A 17,209-nucleotide genomic window follows, 5' to 3' on the forward strand; every position below is an offset into this window, starting at 1 on the left:
GAGGACGCCCCTCCCACCCTCCCCCACTTGTTTGCTGCTGGAGCCGCGGCGTCCTCCTCGGGCCCGGGCTGCGCCTGCCCGCCCAGCGCTGGCCGCGCCCGTGGGTGCCCCGGACCGGACTCCGCGGGCGCAGCTGAGCTGGGGACCCGTGGGGTTCTCGGAGAGGGGCACAGACCCAAGGTCACAGAGGTCCCGGAACGCCAGCCACAGCCACTTGGGCAGGATCTGGGCCGGCGTGAGGGACACAGGCGCGAGGGCACCGCTAGGCGGTCAGGCATCCCCCCCATCCGCCCTCCCCCCACCCTGCCTCCCGCTGTCCCGCGCCGGCCTGGGCGACCCCGGCGTGACACCCGGTCCTGGGTCTCCATCGCCGACCCCCGGGCGCCCGGAACGCCTCGGCAGCATCCGGCCTATGGGAGCGGGGGAGGGAGGGAGAGGCGTCCTGAGCCAGCCCGGCCACTGCTGCCCTGCGCTCCTGTGCGGCCCCAGCCCCTCCCCCGCACCCCGAGCTTCCCGGGCTGGTCCCCGCCCTCCGCATCCACCCAGCGCTCTTGCAGGCGGAGGATGCAGATCGACCCCCGCCCCCCTGACCGGTCTTGACGATGGTGGGGCCGAGTAAGGCCTGAGCCCTCCGAGGCGCTCTTCCCCTAGCCTGGAGGTTCCGGGAGAGTGGCCTCCTGCCTGCCTGCCTGCTGGAGGCCTAAGCGGGCTGAGGCCACCTGCTTCCCTGTTTCCCTGTCCCGGAGCGCCACCCCAGAGAAGCTGAGGAGGCTGGGGGGACCTGGACCCTTCCGGACCCTTCGAGCCTCAGCTACCCTCGCCGAGCTCTGCCAGCGCGCCCGCCTGCCGCACTTGTTCTGTCAGGGCAGAGGCCTGGGCTGGCCTTGGGGCTCCAGGGCCAGAGCCCCATCACCCAGGGACTCTGCAGGGAGATCGCCTGACAGGGGAGGGATGGCTGGGGCAGAGGCCCCGGTGGTGGCGTATATTTTCAAGGGCAGGCATGACTGGGGCAGAATTCTCTGTAGGTAGGGTGTGTCACCTGGGAAAGGACATTCTGGGTTCTTGGCAGGGTGACTAGCAGACTGGCATGAAGGCCTAGGTGGGGCCTTATCTGAAGGGCTGGGGCACACTCTTCCAGTCGTGGGTAGAGCCATGAGCCCCTGCCCTTTGTCCTCAGCCAGTGTGCCTCCCACAGCAGCCACATGCCCCCAGATTGATGTCAGGAGCCACCTCTGCAAGCCTGGCTTACCACAGGGAGCCAGTCTCCGGGACAGCAGAGTGAGGGAGAGGCACTGGCTCCATGGGACCCACTGCGCCTGGGGGGCATCCGGGAGGCTGGCTCTTAGAGGGCCTGGGGAACAGGAGAGGAAAGAAGGGGAGCACTTAGATTCAAGGGCCCAGCCCCTAGGGGATGGAAGCCTGAGGATCCTGTGAGGCATGAGTAGGGGGTGACCTAGGCCTGCCTTGTTGAGGGGCTGTTACTGTTTCTGTGGTGACTCAGTAGGACCAGGTTATTGGAGGCCTCAAGCGAAGCTAGGAATCCAGGCTATTATGTGAACCCATCTCATTGTCACATGTAGAAAGTCTGTCTTAAGCCCCTGGTGAAACCAGGCTTAGCCAGTCTGAGGCCAAATTGGAACCTGGCCTCCACTTTGCAGCCAGTGGGGGTCCAGGAACTTGAGGGAAGGACCCAGGAAGTGGAATCTGCAGAGAAGGAAGGAGGTGGGCAGGGAACCAGAGAGGAAGGACAGCAGGTGTGGGCGTCATCCTGGAAGCCCAAGGTCAAGCCCAGGACGGCCTCTTTAGACTAATGCAAAATGGACCCTGGAGAAGGGTTTGGGGCCCAGTTTCATATCTGGCCTGTGGAGCAGCTCTGCCAGCACTCAAACTGTGGCCTTCGGCCAAGCACCTGCTGAGGATCTGCCCAGGGAGGCAGACCCTTGGGGGCGGCCCAGGGTCTCAGCCACACAGCTCTCCCAGCCTCCAGGCTGTCCCCCTCCCCAGGCCTGGACCTCAGCAATGATGGACACCCTCCTTGACTCCTAGGAGTGTGCAGGGTCTGGAGAGGAGAAAGACATCTGCTGCACACATGCATGGTGACAGCAGACCATTAATGGGCCTGATACCTGCCTGTGCCCTTCTGATCCTGTCCCTTTTCCCTGAATACAGGGCACAAAGGTTGTGGCCCAGCTTGGCTCTTTAATCTTTTCCCAACCAAGAGGGAAGCAGGGGGAACTGTGGTTTGCGGGCCTCAGGGTGTCCTGATGACTCTCCTCCAGGGAGGGTTACACAGCCTCCAGCCCTCATTGCTGCTGTTCTTAACAGTGTGGCCCTGAGGCAGGAAGGTATGGCAGGGGCTCCCAGGCTGGCCCCTCTCCTCACCTGAGCTGCCTCCCCAGCTCCCGAAGGTTATAGGGTGTCAGCATGGCTTGGCAGAGCCCTGGCATGGGGCCTGGCCCATGGGGAGGCAGTCACAGAGTTGGACCCACAGTTGAGGGCAAGGCAGGTGGGGGAGCTGGCAGGCGGGGGAGGCTGCCCAGGGCCAGGGCCTGCAGTGTGCAGGGAAATGACAGAAGGGTTGGTGTAGGCGAGAGCCCGTGGGTCCCTTTACCTCCTGGTAAACAGATCCTGGGGGAGAGGGGAGGCCCCTAGGAAGGAAGCCAGGGTAAGGAGCAGGCTGTTTCCAGGGTGATTCAGGCAGCGTCACCCACCACTGCCCACCCAGCCTGTCCATCTGAGGCAGTCATGTGGGACAGAGAAAGCCAGGATGGGGCTCGGGGATGGGCAGTGGCTGTAAGTAGGCGAGCGGGGACTGGCATCTAGGCAGGAGGGAGGCGCACCTGCAGGTACAGGCAGCTCTGAACCCACTCCTGATGGCTCTGTACGCCTCTGCACCTCTGTCCCATCCCTGTGGGCAACCGCTGTCTACACCTCGGTGTCACCCAGCAATGGGTGAGTGTTGGGGTAGCCAGCTCTGCATTCAAGGGGTCAGGTTTCCAGGGTAACCCAGCCCCTGAGCCCAGCGTGGAGCCTGGCAGATCCGGTAATCCGACTCCCCCTTCCCTCCCGCCAGGGCCTGTCCAGAGGCTCCACCTGGCCTCAGCCTGTAGCCCCAGAGAGGCAGGGTGTGGGAGGGCGGGGGCTAGCTTCTCGGGTAAGAGATGCCTCAGGGAAGATCCACTTGGCTCCCTGCTCCTCTTGCTCAGATCCACCCCTTCCTATTCCCTGGTCACTTGGCACTTCGACCTCCTGCTTTGGAAGGGGGTGTGTCCTGAGGTGACCGAACTTTGCCTGATCATGACCTTGATCATGCACAGGGCTGCTGGCGGGGTGAGGCCATCCCACGGAACTCTGGGGTCTGTGAACCCACCAAGGATCAAGGAATGGAAGAGCTATCTGTGGGTAGAGGGAGTTCTGTCAGGCTTCTTAAACTTGGAGACTTGGACACATAAGGCCTTGTAGGCCACATAGGTTTTCAGAGGCTCGCCTGGCAGAGGCCTTGAGCGTACTTCCGCATGGACTGTGGGCACCGAGCCACCAGGAGGTTGTTGATCTGTCTTGCTCACTGGTCCCTGCCAGACTGGTGGTGCCTCTCTACTGTCGGGCAGCCCTACCTGTGTGCTGCCCCGTCTGCCTACAGCCCTCATGCCTGGGCCCAGCTGGAGGTTCTGACATGGGTCCCCTGGGGTGGCATGCGGACCCTTCAGGGTGCCCCAGGCCCAGCACAGGTCTCCAGAGACACAGGCACCAGAGCATTCAGAGCTAGTCCCCTCGCTGCTGTTGACTGTCCTTGAGCAGTGAAGTGAGGTGGGCTCCTGGAACTGCAGCAGCCGCCCCCTGGGGCCATTGTGGGGCTAACAATCCAGGGCAGGGTGGGCAACCAGCGACTGCCACGAGGACAGTGAAGAACTAGCACCAGGACCTTGGGTATGCCATGCCCTGGAAGGAGCATGTGCTGCAAAAAGCAAGAGTGGGCTTTGGAGGCCAACGGACAGAGCGGATTCGGTCTGAGGCTGTTCCAGCCCTTGCTTAGGATCCACCTACCTAGGTCTGGAAATTGTATTCCCACTGCAGATGCCTCCTCAGAGAATAAAATCAGCCCGGGTGGGGGAGAGTGCTGGAAGCGGGCAGATTCCCCTGGTTTTCTCCCCACAAGCATTAGTGTCAGTGTAATTTCGGAGTGACCCCAGCTGTCTCACGTGTGGCAGGCACGAGAACAGATGTGAGTGAGCTATTGCACAGACGGGCACCCAGATGTGCGCGCTGGCACTAAAGGGCCGTAGGGCGGCTCTACACTGCCCCCTCGTGACCGCTGCGCACCACCTGCAGGCGACGTTGTGGACGTTTACCAGCGGGAGTTCCTGGCGCTGCGCGATCGGTTGCACGCAGCTGAGCAGGAGAGCCTCAAGCGCTCCAAGGAGCTCAACTTGGTGCTGGACGAGATCAAGAGGGCCGTGTCGGAAAGGCAGGCGCTGCGAGACGGAGACGGCAACCGCACCTGGGGCCGCCTAACAGGTGTGGTCTGGGGCGGGAGGGGGAAAAGGCGGGGGTGGGCTGGTTGTAGGCTCCCTGGTCTCAGTCCCGATCCTTCACGACCCACCCAGAGGACCCCCGATTGAAGCCGTGGAACGGCTCACACCGGCACGTGCTGCACCTGCCCACCGTCTTCCACCACCTGCCACACCTGCTGGCCAAGGAGAGCAGTCTGCAGCCCGCGGTGCGGGTGGGCCAGGGCCGCACGGGAGGTAGGGGTGTGGGCAGGGAGGAGCACGGGGTAGGGGGGGCGGGTGGCCCCCACGCCCTTCCCAGCGTCGCGCCTCCGTCCCCCATAGTGTCGGTGGTGATGGGCATCCCGAGCGTGCGGCGCGAGGTGCACTCGTACCTGACTGACACTCTGCACTCACTCATCTCCGAGCTGAGCCCGCAGGAGAAGGAGGACTCGGTCATCGTGGTGCTGATCGCTGAGGCAAGTGAGCCGGGACGCGGGGTTGAGGGACATTCAGAGGAGCCCCCGCGGTATAGAACTGACAGCAGGAGCCATTCGGGAGGAGAAAGCTGTCGGAAGTTCAGTTCCTAGTTTCATTCGCAAATGTTCCAAGATAGAAAGTTGAAAAGAGGCCGGGCGCGGTGGCTCAAGCCTGTAATCCCCAGCACTTTGGGAGGCCGAGACGGGCGGATCACGAGGTCAGGAGATCGAGACCATCCTGGCTAACACGGTGAAACCCCGTCTCTACTAAAATACAAAAAAACTAGCCGGGCGAGGTGGCGGCGCCTGTAGTCCCAGCTACTTGGGAGGCTGAGGCAGGAGAATGGCGTGAACCCGGGAGGCGGAGCTTGCAGTGAGCTGAGATCTGGCCACTGCACTCCAGCCTGGGTGACAGAGCGAGACTCCGTCTCAACAAAAAAAAAAAAAAAAAAAAAAAAAAAAAAAAAGTTGAAAAGAAGGGGCTTCCTGGCGCCCTCTACCCCTAGGCACACCCCTCGCCCCGCCCTTGGCCGTGCCAGTCCCAAAGGGAAAGGGCTGTCTCTGGGGGCGCCCTTGCTCTGCTCTCAGCACAGCAGGCTCGCTACCTCCACGTGGGGGGCATTTGAAGCCATGCCCCTTCTCCAAGCCCTTCCAGGCCTTTTGGGGCAGCAGCAGCACTAAGGGAGGGTGCTTGGTCTCCCCACAGACTGACTCACAGTACACTTTGGCAGTGACAGAGAACATCAAGGCCTTGTGAGTACTGGTGGCCCCAGAGAGCTGGTGGCAGGAGGGCTCTGTAGGGTGTCGTGCTGGCAGGTTCCTGCCTCCCCATAAGGTAGCGCCTTTCCTATCTTGCAGGGAGGCAGGGACCTGGTGGGGGAGGGGTGGGTGTGCAGAAGTGGCCCAGCCCCTGTGGAGCTCTGTTGCCTCACGTGGCTGGGTGTAGGGGGTCGTGGGTGGCTGGCACTGGGTGAGCCTCAAGAAAGAGAAAGGGTCTGCTGGGCTTGGCCCCCCTCAGCCCCTGGAGGCTGCATATGGACTGGGCCTTCCCATCCCCCAGGTTCCCCACGGAGATCCATTCTGGGCTCCTGGAGGTCATCTCACCCTCCCCCCACTTCTACCCTGACTTCTCCCGCCTCCGAGAGTCCTTTGGGGACCCCAAGGAGAGAGTCAGGTACTAGCACTCCCCCATACCCCCAGCAACCTGCCCACCTGTGCTGAGAACCCATCTACTGGTATCTGATTCCAGGGCGTTTCACTGCAGTGCCCTGAATTCTCCATGGGAGGACCTGTGCATGGGGGTGGGGGGACAGAAGCTGCCCACCCAGCGGCTTCTCTGTGGAGCCACACTGGAGGTGGAGGGGTCTGAGCTCCTGAGGCCCCGCCCTGGCCCACAGGTGGAGGACCAAACAGAACCTCGATTACTGCTTCCTCATGATGTACGCGCAGTCCAAAGGCATCTACTACGTGCAGGTCAGCCCCAAGCCCTGCGCTGCCCTACCCTGCTATGGGTCTGGTCCATCTGGGTGCCCTTCCTGAGCCCCAGCCCCTCTCTGCTCAATCTGCAGCTGGAGGATGACATCGTGGCCAAGCCCAACTACCTGAGCACCATGAAGAACTTCGCACTGCAGCAGCCTTCAGAAGACTGGATGATCCTGGAGTTCTCCCAGCTGGGCTTCATTGGTGTGCCCCTCCCCTAACCTGACCGTGCCTTTCAGTCCCACCCACCTCTGCCATCCTCTCCCAGTCCCACGCTGTGTCCGCTATGAGCCTTTGCCCAGGTTGGGCCCCACCTGGTGTGCGTGCTGCAGCCCCACCTGGCCTGTTCCCATTGCCTGTGCATCAGACATATCTGGCCTCACCACCTGTCTGCCCCCTTGTGCTCACACCTGCCTGAAGCCTGCCCCTGGGTTTGCTATGGGACTCTCAGGGGCACCCTGCAGGGAGAAAGGAAGTACGGCAGAGCAGCACTGCCCACTCAGTCCCCCTTCCCTTCCTACCAGGCAAGATGTTCAAGTCGCTGGACCTGAGCCTGATTGTAGAGTTCATCCTCATGTTCTACCGGGACAAGCCCATTGACTGGCTCTTGGACCATATTCTGTGGGTGAAAGTCTGCAACCCCGAGAAGGATGCGGTGAGCAAGAGCTGACAGGACTGGCAGGGGCAGGGCCAAGGGGCTGGCAGCCTCCAGCACAAACTGTCCCTGTCCTTATATCTGATCACATAAGAGAGGGCACTGTCAACTGTGGGAGGGCCCTGGTAGCCCCCAGGAGAGGCCGTGTGGAGGAAGGAGGGCTAAGCCGAGTCCTGGGGTGTCGCCCGCCCTCCACAGAAGCACTGTGACCGGCAGAAGGCCAACCTGCGGATCCGCTTCAAGCCGTCCCTCTTCCAGCATGTGGGCACTCACTCCTCGCTGGCTGGCAAGATCCAGAAACTGAAGGTGGGCTGCACTGCACGCTCTCCCTAGGCCAGGGTCAAGGTTGGGGCCCACGCCATCACTGCTGTCCCTCCTCTGCTGCAGGACAAGGACTTTGGAAAGCAGGCGCTGCGGAAGGAGCATGTGAACCCGCCAGCAGAGGTGAGCACGAGCCTGAAGACATACCAGCACTTCACCCTGGAGAAAGCCTACCTGCGCGAGGACTTCTTCTGGGCCTTCACGCCTGCCGCGGGGGACTTCATCCGCTTCCGCTTCTTCCAACCCCTAAGACTGGAGCGGTCAGTGCCAGCACCACGGGTCTGCGATGGGGGGCAGGGCTGGGTGGCCACCAGGGTATAGGCTCCACCAGCAAATTAACCTCACATTCTTCAGTGTCCTCATCTGAAGTGGGCCTCCTAATGGTAGCTACCTTGTGAGGACTAAGTCAGGCAGCCCATAGGAGCTCAGCAATGTTTCACCTCACCATCCTCCCAGAGGAAGGCCCTGATCTCCTTGCACAGCCTGACAGCTGCCTGGGGGCCCCCCTGGTGCAGGCCTGGCCTTTCTCTGCTGGGCCTTGGGTGCTGTACTGGAGCGCTGCCCCTGCAGCAGCTCACAGGTCTGTCTGGCTGCAGGTTTTTCTTCCGCAGTGGGAACATCGAGCACCCGGAGGACAAGCTCTTCAACACGTCTGTGGAGGTGCTGCCCTTCGACGTAAGTGCGGTAGGGTGTGGTGTGCATGGAGGCCGAGCCTCCCGCAGCCACCTGCTTCAGCCCTTGATTCTGCCCGCAGAACCCTCAGTCGGACAAGGAGGCCCTGCAGGAGGGCCGCACCGCCACCCTCCGGTACCCTCGGAGCCCCGACGGCTACCTCCAGATTGGTGGGTAGGGGGCTGGGGGAGAGCGTGGGCTGGGGTTCGGGGACACCCTCTCAGCGCTGCCCTCCCCCAGGCTCCTTCTACAAGGGAGTGGCAGAGGGAGAGGTGGACCCAGCCTTCGGCCCTCTGGAAGCGCTGCGCCTCTCGATCCAGACGGACTCGCCTGTGTGGGTGATTCTGAGCGAGGTGAGGCCGGGCAGGGCCAGGCCAGGCGCGGGGAGCAGCCAGAGAGACCCTGGCGGAGCTCAGAGGCCCTGCTGACCCTGGGTCCGGCTCTTCCAGATCTTCCTGAAAAAGGCCGACTAAGCTGCGGGCTTCTGAGGGTACCCTGTGGCCAGCCCTGAAGCCCACGTTTCTGGGGATGTCGTCACTGCCGTCCCTGGAGGGCCAGATACGGCCCCGCCCAAAGGGTTCTGCCTGGCGCCAGGCTTGGGCCAGCCTGGGGTCCGCCGCTGGCCCGGAGGCCCTAGGAGCTGGTGCTGCCCCCGCCCGCCGGGCCGCGGAGGAGGCAGGCGGCCCCCACACTGTGCCTGAGGCCCGGAACCGTTCGCACCCGACCTGCCCCAGTCAGGCCGTTTTAGAAGAGCTTTTTCTTGGGCGCCCGCTGTCTCTGGCGCGAACACTGGAATGCATATACTACTTTATGTGCTGTGTTTTTTATTCTTGGATACATTTGATTTTTTCACGTAAGTCCACATATACTTCTATAAGAGCGTGACTTGTAATAAAGGGTTAATGAAGTGTGTGCCTCAAATGTGAACGCCCTGGACATCTCCCTCTGCCCCTGCGCCTGGCTTCATTTGCCTGGTCTGTGCCCCAACGTGCCAACTAAGCCCGGCACTGGGCCTACCAACCCAGCATCAGCAGCGACCTTGCCCTGCTAAGTCAAGGAGCCAGGCTGGCCTGCAGGCGCAGTGCCACCTCGGCGCCACCTCACCCCAGTTCCTAAGATCAGGCCGCAAAGTCAGTAATTCACTGGTGAAAGCAGCGCAGAATCCGGGACCACAATACCCACAGCAAGTCCCCCAAATGCCTCCCCCATGTCCAAGGCCTGCAATGAGGCCTTCCCTTAGCTCCTCAAGCTGAAGGCATTTCCCAGCCTCCTTGTTCCCCTCCGTGTGTCTCAGCTTGGTCCTCATCCTGGGTTCCCGGCACACTCCTCTGGCACGTTAGGGTCTCCCGCTCACCTCAGGGCCTTCGCACACACCGTTGCCCCTGCTTGGCAAGCTCTCCTTTCTCCGTTTCTCCTGCATACTCGGCTAAGTCACTTGTTTGTTTTGTGGGCCTCCCCTGGATCCCCAAGCCTTCTGGACATTTCCTTGAGACCTGTCACTATGTTCCCATGGTGCCCGCAGCTCTGCGGACCTGGGAGGGCTGCCCTGAACACCTACAGTTAACAAGGGGGATCCAGTGCTGACCAAAAGGCCCCTGCCCTCACCGGAGGAGAGATCCACGGGCTGTGGGTGGCACCGCAGCTGCACAGCTAGGTGCTGGGCCCCGCGCCTGCAGGCTAGTGTCAGCTGTGAAGGCCAGGGAACGAGGGACTGGGAGGCTGAGAGTCAGAAGAGGGGAGGCCCCTGAGGAGGGGGACCGGTGAGGAGACCGCTGAGCGCTAGCAGGGTGAACCCCGGCAGGACTGGGCGGCCCTGTAACCCAGAGGCTGAGTAGGGAGTGGGGTGGGAGGTGAAGACCGGATCCAGTCCCGCCCCAGGGGGAGGTCCCCTTCCTTCGCAGCCCCTCCCACGCCGCCTCTAGAAAGCCCGCCGGGCTGCCCGAGCTTGGGCTGGGCCCCTCCAGGGTCCGCAGCCCGCGGTGCGGCACCCCCGCGGCCCCAGAAAACGCAGCCCGGGTCTCGGTCACGAGAACTTTAATGATAGAGACTAGGATGCGGAGGCGAGCGCCGCTTCCCGGGGCGGCTGGAGGCTCCGGCTCTTCGTTCCCGGCTCCGCCGGCCCAGCGGCCTTGGTCTCAGGCCCACGGCAGCAACATCCGCAGCCGTCCGAGGAGCGCGGCGCGCAGCGCTGCCGGGAGGAAGTGGGCGAGCAGGCCGAGCGCAGCCAGCGCCACCAACAGCCAGAGGGCGCGCGCGCTCGCGTACAGGGGCGCCAGCCTGCGGGCGGCGGTCAGCGGGGCGGTGGCGCGAGAAGGCCCCGCTTCTTCCCCGCCCCAACCCCGGCCCCAAGGGGACTTCCTCCATCCGCCGCCAGGGCTCGCCCACCGAATTCCCAAAGGCGCTGGGCTCCGGCCCGTCGTCCGTCCGCAGCTTGGGCCCCGCTCCCCAGGACCCCGCCCGCCCGCGACCTTTCCCCGGCCCCGCCCCGCTGCCCGCCCGGCCCTCACCTGAGCTGCGCGGAGCGGGCGTAGCCCTGGAAGTAGCGGAGGCGCGCGAACAGGTAGACCAGGCCGCACAGGGCCGCCGCCCCTGAGAGAGGTGCGCGCGGACCTCGTGAGCGTGGTGCGCGGCCGCCAGGGGGTCCAGCGCGTGCGCCCCAGCCCCACACCCCGACCTTCATGAAAGAAGATGCCGGCGACCCAGAGCGTGGCGAGGAACAACGGGAAGTACTCGCTGCAGTTCACCCTGCGGTGGGCGGGTGGGATGAGCACGCCGGCCGGGCTGGTCCTGCAACCTGGACCCGCCCGGGGCTCGCTCCCCGTCCCGCGCGCTCCCGCTGCGCCTCACTGGGCTCGGTAGACGCGCTCGAACTCGGGTGGGCCGGTGGTGAGCGGCGGCGACACGCGGAAGGCCCTGCGCGCCGAGATCACCTGCAGGGAGAAGTAGGCTGGGGGAGGAGGGGGAGCAGGAGTCAGGTCTGGACTCCCGAAGCCCCGGAGATGGGAGTGGGAAGGATCCTTCACGTGGCCGTGTCCTCCTCTCTTCCCTAAGGCGGAACAACTCCCCGCTCTCTCCTGAGGAGACCTCCCGTCTGACCCAGCCCTGGCCTGCCCTGTGTCTCTGACATTCAGCGGGGAGGGCAGGACTGAAGCCTGGGGCGCAGAGAGGCCCTGCCCCAACCTGTGAGTGTATGGGGGAGGGTGGGTGATTGAGCCACAGGGACACCTGCTCGCGAGAGAGATCACCTGAGTCCTTGTTTCTGAATCATTTCACTCGCAAAACACAGGCAAATGCAGCTTTCAGGTCCCTGGCCAGCAAGTGCCTCAGGAGCCTGAGGGCAGAGCCGGCCGCATCCTCCCAGGTGCAAGGAAGCACACTCCCTGTAGCTATCAGTCCCTGGTCACCCACCTACCAGAGCCCACCCGCAGGGCCCTTGACCCTGCCTCAGGCCAGGATCACTAAAGCCTGGGTCCCTGTGCCTCCAAACCTCAGTTTCTCTGTTCCTGCATTCTGGCCCCAGGCCTAAATCTGACAGACACTTTCTCTTCTGCTCCCAGGAGGTTACAGCTGGGACTCCCCTAGCCTAACCCCAGGACCCCAGGGCTGGGGTACTTGCAGAGGGTGGGCTGGCCCCAAAGTTTCTCTGTGAGCAGGAGCCCTTCCCTTGGTCAGGGGAGGCCAGTGCTGGCTGTGCAGTCCCTCCCAAGACCTCCCGTCTGACCATCTCCCCTTGAATCCTGAAGCCCTGGCACCTTTGGTGCTGGGCACCCTGCAGACGGGTGTCACAGGGTGGCCATCCAGCTCAGTGTGGGTGCAGGTGGAGGTCAGGCTGGCCTGTCTGTTCAGCCTCTTCAGAGCCCCCTCCCCAGGCCGTGCCTTATCCTAGCCCACACACTGTGGAGCAGTGGTGTCTCTAAGTGGCTAGGATATCTGGCCCAGGAATGTGTCCTTTAGAGCCAGTCTGAGAAAGGCATTAAGCAGGCTCCTTTAGGGGGCTGGAGGAAGGAGTCGCACCTCTGCCCTGCTCCACGCGGTCCCAGTATGGAGGTGCCTCCTTTGAAGCAGGGCCAGGGAATGGGGGCCGCTTGCTGGGACGCCCAGAGAGGGGACAGCTGGAAAGAGCAGGGATCAGCTTCCCCAAGCCCATGGCTATCCCACCATTTGTTCTGGCACCCTTGCCACCCCCAAGTCCTACAGTTCTCACAGCCAGGTGCCCCCCCAGGCCCCTGAAACTCCCCACCCTCCAGCTTGGGCCTGGGCTGGAGTCCCTGCCTCTGCCCTCCACCTGGACCTAGGGGGCAGAGGGCAGGCTGTAGGGATCTGAGGCCCACCCTCTTCCTAGATAGGAGCCAGCCCACCTTGCAGCAGGACTCCCAGGAGGGTGACGGTGGCCAGTAGAGCTACCTCGTCCTTCATGGTGCCGTCGGCTGCGGTGGCACGGGCTGTGTGTAAAGGCGAGCTGGGGAACACTTAGCCCCGTCTGCTGCTCAGAGGTCGGCCCAGGAAAGGAAGAGCAGCCTCAGTGCTCTCCCCGCCCCAACTCAGTGGAGGGGGTGGTGGGGGTGTGACCATACCACACAGAGCCAGGCCAGGCCGGCAGGGAGGAAACCAAAGTCTGGACAGGGGAGAGAAGCCAGCTGGAAACTGCCTTGCCACTTCCTGATTGTTCGTGCCCCTTCCTTGCCTAGTCCCATGTGGCAGAGCCCAAGCTGTCCATCTGGGTCAGCTCCAGCTGTGGGTGTGCCCCCTGCTGCATCACCCCACTTTCTCCAGGGCCTTGGAAACCCCCACGTTATGCTAGAGCCAGCTCCAGGCTCCTGGCTGACTCCCCCACCCACCTTATCTGTTCCCTGCCCCCATCCAGACTGTTCTTGGCAACCCCTGCTGTACCCTCCTCTGCGGAAGCCCTTCCCAGTGCCTTTGGCTTCCGAATGGAGTCCCAGCGCCCCCCAGCCACACTGGGCCCCACCAAGCTCTTTCTCCTTCAGGAAACCTCATGCCTGCCAGCCTCAGTCGATTGCAGGGGTTCCCTGCACAAGGGCCCCCTGGGTGGCAGGAGGGTCAACCCTTGTGGGCCATCCCTCTCTCGGGCCTCTCCTGGGCCTTCCACAACAGTCACCTGCCCGTGACTTTCTTCCCTGCAGCCCTCTTGCCTCAGGGTAACAACCCTCCACAACCTACCTAAGACAGCAGCGGTCCCCACAGTCAGGCCCTGTGGTCTGGACAGCGCTGACTCCTGCCCCTTCCAGGCCTATGAGATGGACACTGAGCCAAGGCTGACTCAAGATGGTGAGACATAGTTCTGGAAACTTCCTTAGAATTTTGGGACAGGAAACTCGGAGTGGGGAGGGGGACTACGGCGGGCCACTCTGAGGACAGAGCCCACACAGGGCCAGGCAGAGGAAAGGCGGCACCTGAGGACTCCTGTCTGGAGCCCTGGGTGTCCCCCTTGCCCTGCCTGGAGCGCCCCCGGCCTGCCAGTCTAACCAGTTGTGCCTAATGGCCACTTCCTCTTTTGGCTTGAGTGGGTTTGCGGTGGCTTTTGGTCAGACGTGGCAAAGTCCAGACCCAGAAGCATGGGCAGGAGCTGGGGGAGACCACATGCAGGTACAGTCCGTGCTGCAGGGGTCGGGCCGCATGGCTCTGCCCTCGCACCTGGTCTTTCCTTGCCCCAAGCCCAGCTCCAGCCTGAGGCTTGGAGCCTGCCGGGCTCTCTCAGAATCCCTTCTTCCTCCTTCTCTGGGTATCGCCCCCACCTCCGCCACCTCCGCCCCCAGAAACCAGATACGCCCCAGCTGGAGGCTCTGTGTGGTCCTCCAGGGCAGGGGCTAGGGCTGAGGCCCGGCCCCTGCTTTAGACCAAGGTGTGACAGTCATCTTGGGGCTCAGTGTTGGAAGAGTGCCTCCTAGATCCTGGGACACAGATGCAGTGCCAGGGAGCGGTGGTGGCTGCGTCCTCAGACTGCCCACTCAGCCTCCTTCCTCCCTGACACCTGCCCCACGGGGCCTGCCTGAAGGGTGGGATGCAGGCCACCACACAGGGGTTGACGGTGCCAGTGGGCTGTGCCCAGAGTGCCTATGTGCACCATGCATACATATCTGCATGCCCCTTGGTCCGCTGTCACACATCCATGTCTTTGTGCTTGTGGGTGTCCATGTGTCTTCACAAGTCCAGGCCCTCCTGTCGGCCAAGCTCTCATTTCCTCCAAGGCCTGAGCGTCCTCCCTTCGGAGTTCATCCCCTCATTCCGCAGCAGGAAGCCAAAGCCTGACATCAGCAGCTTCTGAGGAAGTCCCTTGGCGCATATGCAGGGCAGGGACCTGGGTCTTGGCCCCAGGAGCCCTCCCCGGGTCTCTTGGTCCCCACCTCCCTCCCTCTGAGCCTATCCAGGCTATCAGGGCCCTGCCTGGGCTCAAGCCAGCTCAAGCTGACAGAAGGGCCAGCCAAGCCCCCACCCCTGCTCGGGCCACCCAGGTTCCATCTTCCTGTCTAGCTCTGGAGGCACCAGTATCAGGAGGGAAGCGAAACCTCCTCCCTGAGCCTCCACAGAGCCCTGAGGAGCCTGTGATGCCCACCCACCAGGACCTCTGGGAGGCAGAAAGGCAGAACCATTGCACAAAAAAGAAATCAGAACTTCTGTGCAGTGGATCATAAGCAGTGCATAACTCAGACCCTGAGCTTGAACAACACAGTATATTTAGAAATCATTTTATATTTGAGACAGGATTGTGCTCTGTTGCCCAGGCTGGAGTGCAGTGGCTCAACATACCTCATTGCATCCTGGAACTCCTGGGCTCAAGCAATCCTCCCACCTCAGCCTCCCAAGTAGCTGGGACCACAGGTTCTAATTTTTTTTTTTTTTTCCAGAGATGGAGTCTTGCTATGTTGGTCAGGCTGGTCTCAAACTCCTGGGCTCAAGTGATCCTCTGCCTCAGCCTCCCAAAGTGCTGGGATTACAGGCTTATTTTAGACTTACAAAAAAGTTGCAAAAATCTACAATCTCGGCCAGGCGTGGTGGCTCACGCCTGTAATCCCAACACGAGGTCAAGAGATCGAGACCATCCTGGCTGGCACGGTGAAACCCCGTCTCTACAAAAAATACAAAACATTAGCCGGGTGTGATGGCAGGCGCCTGTAGTCCTAAGGAAGGAGACCACTACTACTCCTGCTGCCCTCCTCCCCCCGGCCACCTTGCCTAGTTCACAAGACAGGAGGAAAGAGAGAAAGAAACAAAAGTAAGATACATAGCCAGACAACCTTGGCACCACCACCCGGCCCTAGGAGTTAAACAAAGTAATAATAATAACATCAACCCCTGGCCTAAACTACTTGTGTTATCTGTAAATTCCAGACATTGTATGAAAAAAGCATGGTAAAACTTTCTGTTCTGTTAGCTGATGCGTGTAGCCCCCAGTTACGTTTCCCACGCTTGCTTGATTTATCGTGACCCTTTTACATGGATCCCTTAAAGTTGTAAGCTTTTAAAAAGGCCAAGTATTTCTTCTTCAGGGAGCTCAGCTCTTAAGACGCGAGTCTGCCGACGCTCCCGGCCAAATAAAAAATCTCTTCCTTCTTTAATCTAGTGTTTGAGGAGTTTTGTCTGTGGCTCGTCCTGCTACAGTCCCAGCTACTCGGGAGGCTGAGGCAGGAAAATGGCGTGAACCCGGGAGGCAGAACTTGCAGTGAGCTGAGATCGCACCACTGCACTCCAGCCTGGGTGACAGAGGGAGACTCTCAAAAAAACAAAAACAAAAACATAGACTTAGATAAAACATTTGTGAATCATACATATGATTTTTAAAAAAACACTTTGTATTCAGAATATATAAAAACTCTCAAAACCGGATAGTAAGAAGACAGTTTCCTGAGTAAATGTGTGCAGATTCCTGTAGGGCAGGGATCACTTGCTGCACAGCTGAGAACTGATTCAGTCTGGAAGTGGCCTGGGATCATGAGAGCCTGAGTCTTTACTGGGGCAGCTAGCCTGGCTTCTCTCTGCTTCTCTGTTCTTTTCTTTTCTTCCTTTTTTTTTGAGACGGAGTCTTGCTCTGTCCCACACCCTGGAGTGCAGTGGCATGAACTCGGCTCACTGCAAGCTCCACCTCCCAGGTTCACACCATTCTCCTGCCTCACCCTCCCAAGTAGCTGAGACTACAGGTGCCCGTCACCACGCCTGCCTAATTTTTTTGGTATTTTTTAGTAGAGATGGGGTTTCACCATGTTAGCCAGAATGGTCTTGATCTCCTGACCTTGTGATCCACCCACCTCGGCCTCCCAAAGTGCTGGGATTACAGGCGTGAGCCACTGTGCCCGGCCTATTTTATTTTTTTGAGACAGTCTTACTCTGTTGCCCAGGTGGGAATGCAGTGGTGTGATCTCAGCTCACTGCAACCTCCGCCTCCTGGGTCCAAGCAATTCTCCTGCCTCAGCCTCCTGAGTAGCTGGAATTACAGGTGCACGCCAACATGCCCAGTGTATTAGTCTGTTTTCACACTGCTCATAAAGATATACCCAAGTCGGGGCAATTTACAAAAAAAGAGGTTTATTGGACTTATAGTCCCACATGGCTGGGGAGGCCTCACAATCACGGCAGAAGGCAGAGAGGAGCAAGTCATATCTTACATGGATGACAGCAGGCAAAGAGAGAGGAGCTTGTGCAGGGACACTCCTGATTTTTTGGGGTTTTTTTGTTTGTTTTTGAGACAGAGTTTTGCTCTTGTTGCCCAGGCTGGAGTGCAGTGGTGCGATCTCAGCTCACTGCAACCTCTGCCTCCCAGGTTCAAGGGATTCTCCTGCCTCACCCTCCTGAGTAGCTGGGATTGCAGGCACCCACCACCACACCCAGCTAATTTTTTGTATTTTTACAAAAAGTACAAAAACAGCCTGCCCATGTTGGGGACTGTGATCCACCCGCCTTGGCCTCCCATAGTGCTAGGATTACAGGCGTGAGCCACCAAGCCTGGCCAATTTGTTGGTTTTAAAAACAGGAGTTTCCCAGGCTGGGCCTGTCCTCACCTGAGGTCAGGAGCTGGAGACCAGCCTGCCCAACATGGCGAAACCCTGTCTGTACTAAAAATACAGAAATTAGGCCAGGCGCGGTGGCTCAAGCCTGTAATC

At 60.9% G+C, this 17,209-nt stretch overlaps 2 protein-coding genes and 1 pseudogene across 5 annotated transcripts; 1 reads left to right on the plus strand and 2 right to left on the minus strand.

The window, feature by feature from the left end:
• The first annotated feature begins 947 nt into the window (after positions 1 to 947).
• MGAT4B (alpha-1,3-mannosyl-glycoprotein 4-beta-N-acetylglucosaminyltransferase B) lies at positions 948 to 9,001 on the plus strand. 2 transcript variants are annotated; one of them, XM_017863966.1, is made up of 15 exons: positions 948 to 2,952; positions 4,330 to 4,515; positions 4,605 to 4,745; positions 4,833 to 4,966; positions 5,673 to 5,719; positions 6,027 to 6,140; positions 6,364 to 6,439; positions 6,535 to 6,649; positions 6,970 to 7,100; positions 7,302 to 7,406; positions 7,488 to 7,681; positions 8,018 to 8,096; positions 8,176 to 8,263; positions 8,334 to 8,446; positions 8,543 to 9,001. In XM_017863966.1, the coding sequence occupies exons 1-15, from the start codon at positions 2,874 to 2,876 to the stop codon at positions 8,564 to 8,566; spliced, it is 1,626 nt and encodes a 541-aa protein (XP_017719455.1). In that variant the 5' UTR covers positions 948 to 2,873; the 3' UTR covers positions 8,567 to 9,001. The 2 variants fall into 2 exon arrangements, with proteins under 2 accessions (XP_017719455.1, XP_017719454.1); XM_017863965.1 differs by having other exon boundaries at positions 2,929 to 2,952; positions 7,299 to 7,406.
• Positions 9,002 to 9,103: 102 nt separating this feature from the next.
• Positions 9,104 to 14,293, minus strand: LTC4S (leukotriene C4 synthase). 3 transcript variants are annotated; one of them, XM_017863969.1, is made up of 5 exons: positions 12,452 to 12,930; positions 10,941 to 11,040; positions 10,768 to 10,838; positions 10,601 to 10,682; positions 10,111 to 10,370 (listed from the first exon to the last, which is right to left on the minus strand). In XM_017863969.1, the coding sequence occupies exons 1-5, from the start codon at positions 12,507 to 12,509 to the stop codon at positions 10,229 to 10,231; spliced, it is 453 nt and encodes a 150-aa protein (XP_017719458.1). In that variant the 5' UTR covers positions 12,510 to 12,930; the 3' UTR covers positions 10,111 to 10,228. The 3 variants fall into 3 exon arrangements, with proteins under 3 accessions (XP_017719457.1, XP_017719458.1, XP_017719456.1); XM_017863968.1 differs by having other exon boundaries at positions 9,104 to 10,370; positions 10,601 to 10,838; positions 12,452 to 12,953; XM_017863967.1 differs by having other exon boundaries at positions 10,127 to 10,838; positions 12,452 to 14,293.
• LOC108523370 (uncharacterized) lies at positions 13,561 to 14,302 on the minus strand (annotated as a pseudogene).
• Between the last annotated feature and the right edge of the window lie 2,907 nt (positions 14,303 to 17,209).

The sequence above is a fragment of the Rhinopithecus bieti genome, unplaced genomic scaffold (genome assembly GCF_001698545.2).
Source record: "Rhinopithecus bieti isolate Rb0 unplaced genomic scaffold, ASM169854v2 scaffold_73501, whole genome shotgun sequence".
Classification (NCBI taxonomy): Eukaryota; Metazoa; Chordata; class Mammalia; order Primates; family Cercopithecidae; genus Rhinopithecus; species Rhinopithecus bieti.

What these genes read in the sequence shown, in the direction of transcription:
- MGAT4B (XM_017863966.1), top strand. Translation starts at nt 2,874, where the DNA reads ATGGCTCTGTACGCCTCTGCACCTCTGTCCCATCCCTGTGGGCAACCG. An exon ending in TCGTGGTGCTGATCGCTGAG is followed by an intron (nt 4,967 to 5,672) that starts GCAAGTGAGCCG and finishes GTCTCCCCACAG; the next exon opens with ACTGACTCACAGTACACTTT. An exon ending in CGACGGCTACCTCCAGATTG is followed by an intron (nt 8,264 to 8,333) that starts GTGGGTAGGGGG and finishes GCCCTCCCCCAG; the next exon opens with GCTCCTTCTACAAGGGAGTG.
- LTC4S (XM_017863967.1), bottom strand. Translation starts at nt 12,509, where the DNA reads ATGAAGGACGAGGTAGCTCTACTGGCCACCGTCACCCTCCTGGGAGTC. An exon ending in CCTGGGAGTCCTGCTGCAAG is followed by an intron (nt 11,041 to 12,451) that starts GTGGGCTGGCTC and finishes CTCCTCCCCCAG; the next exon opens with CCTACTTCTCCCTGCAGGTG. An exon ending in GAGCGCGTCTACCGAGCCCA is followed by an intron (nt 10,839 to 10,940) that starts GTGAGGCGCAGC and finishes CGCCCACCGCAG; the next exon opens with GGTGAACTGCAGCGAGTACT.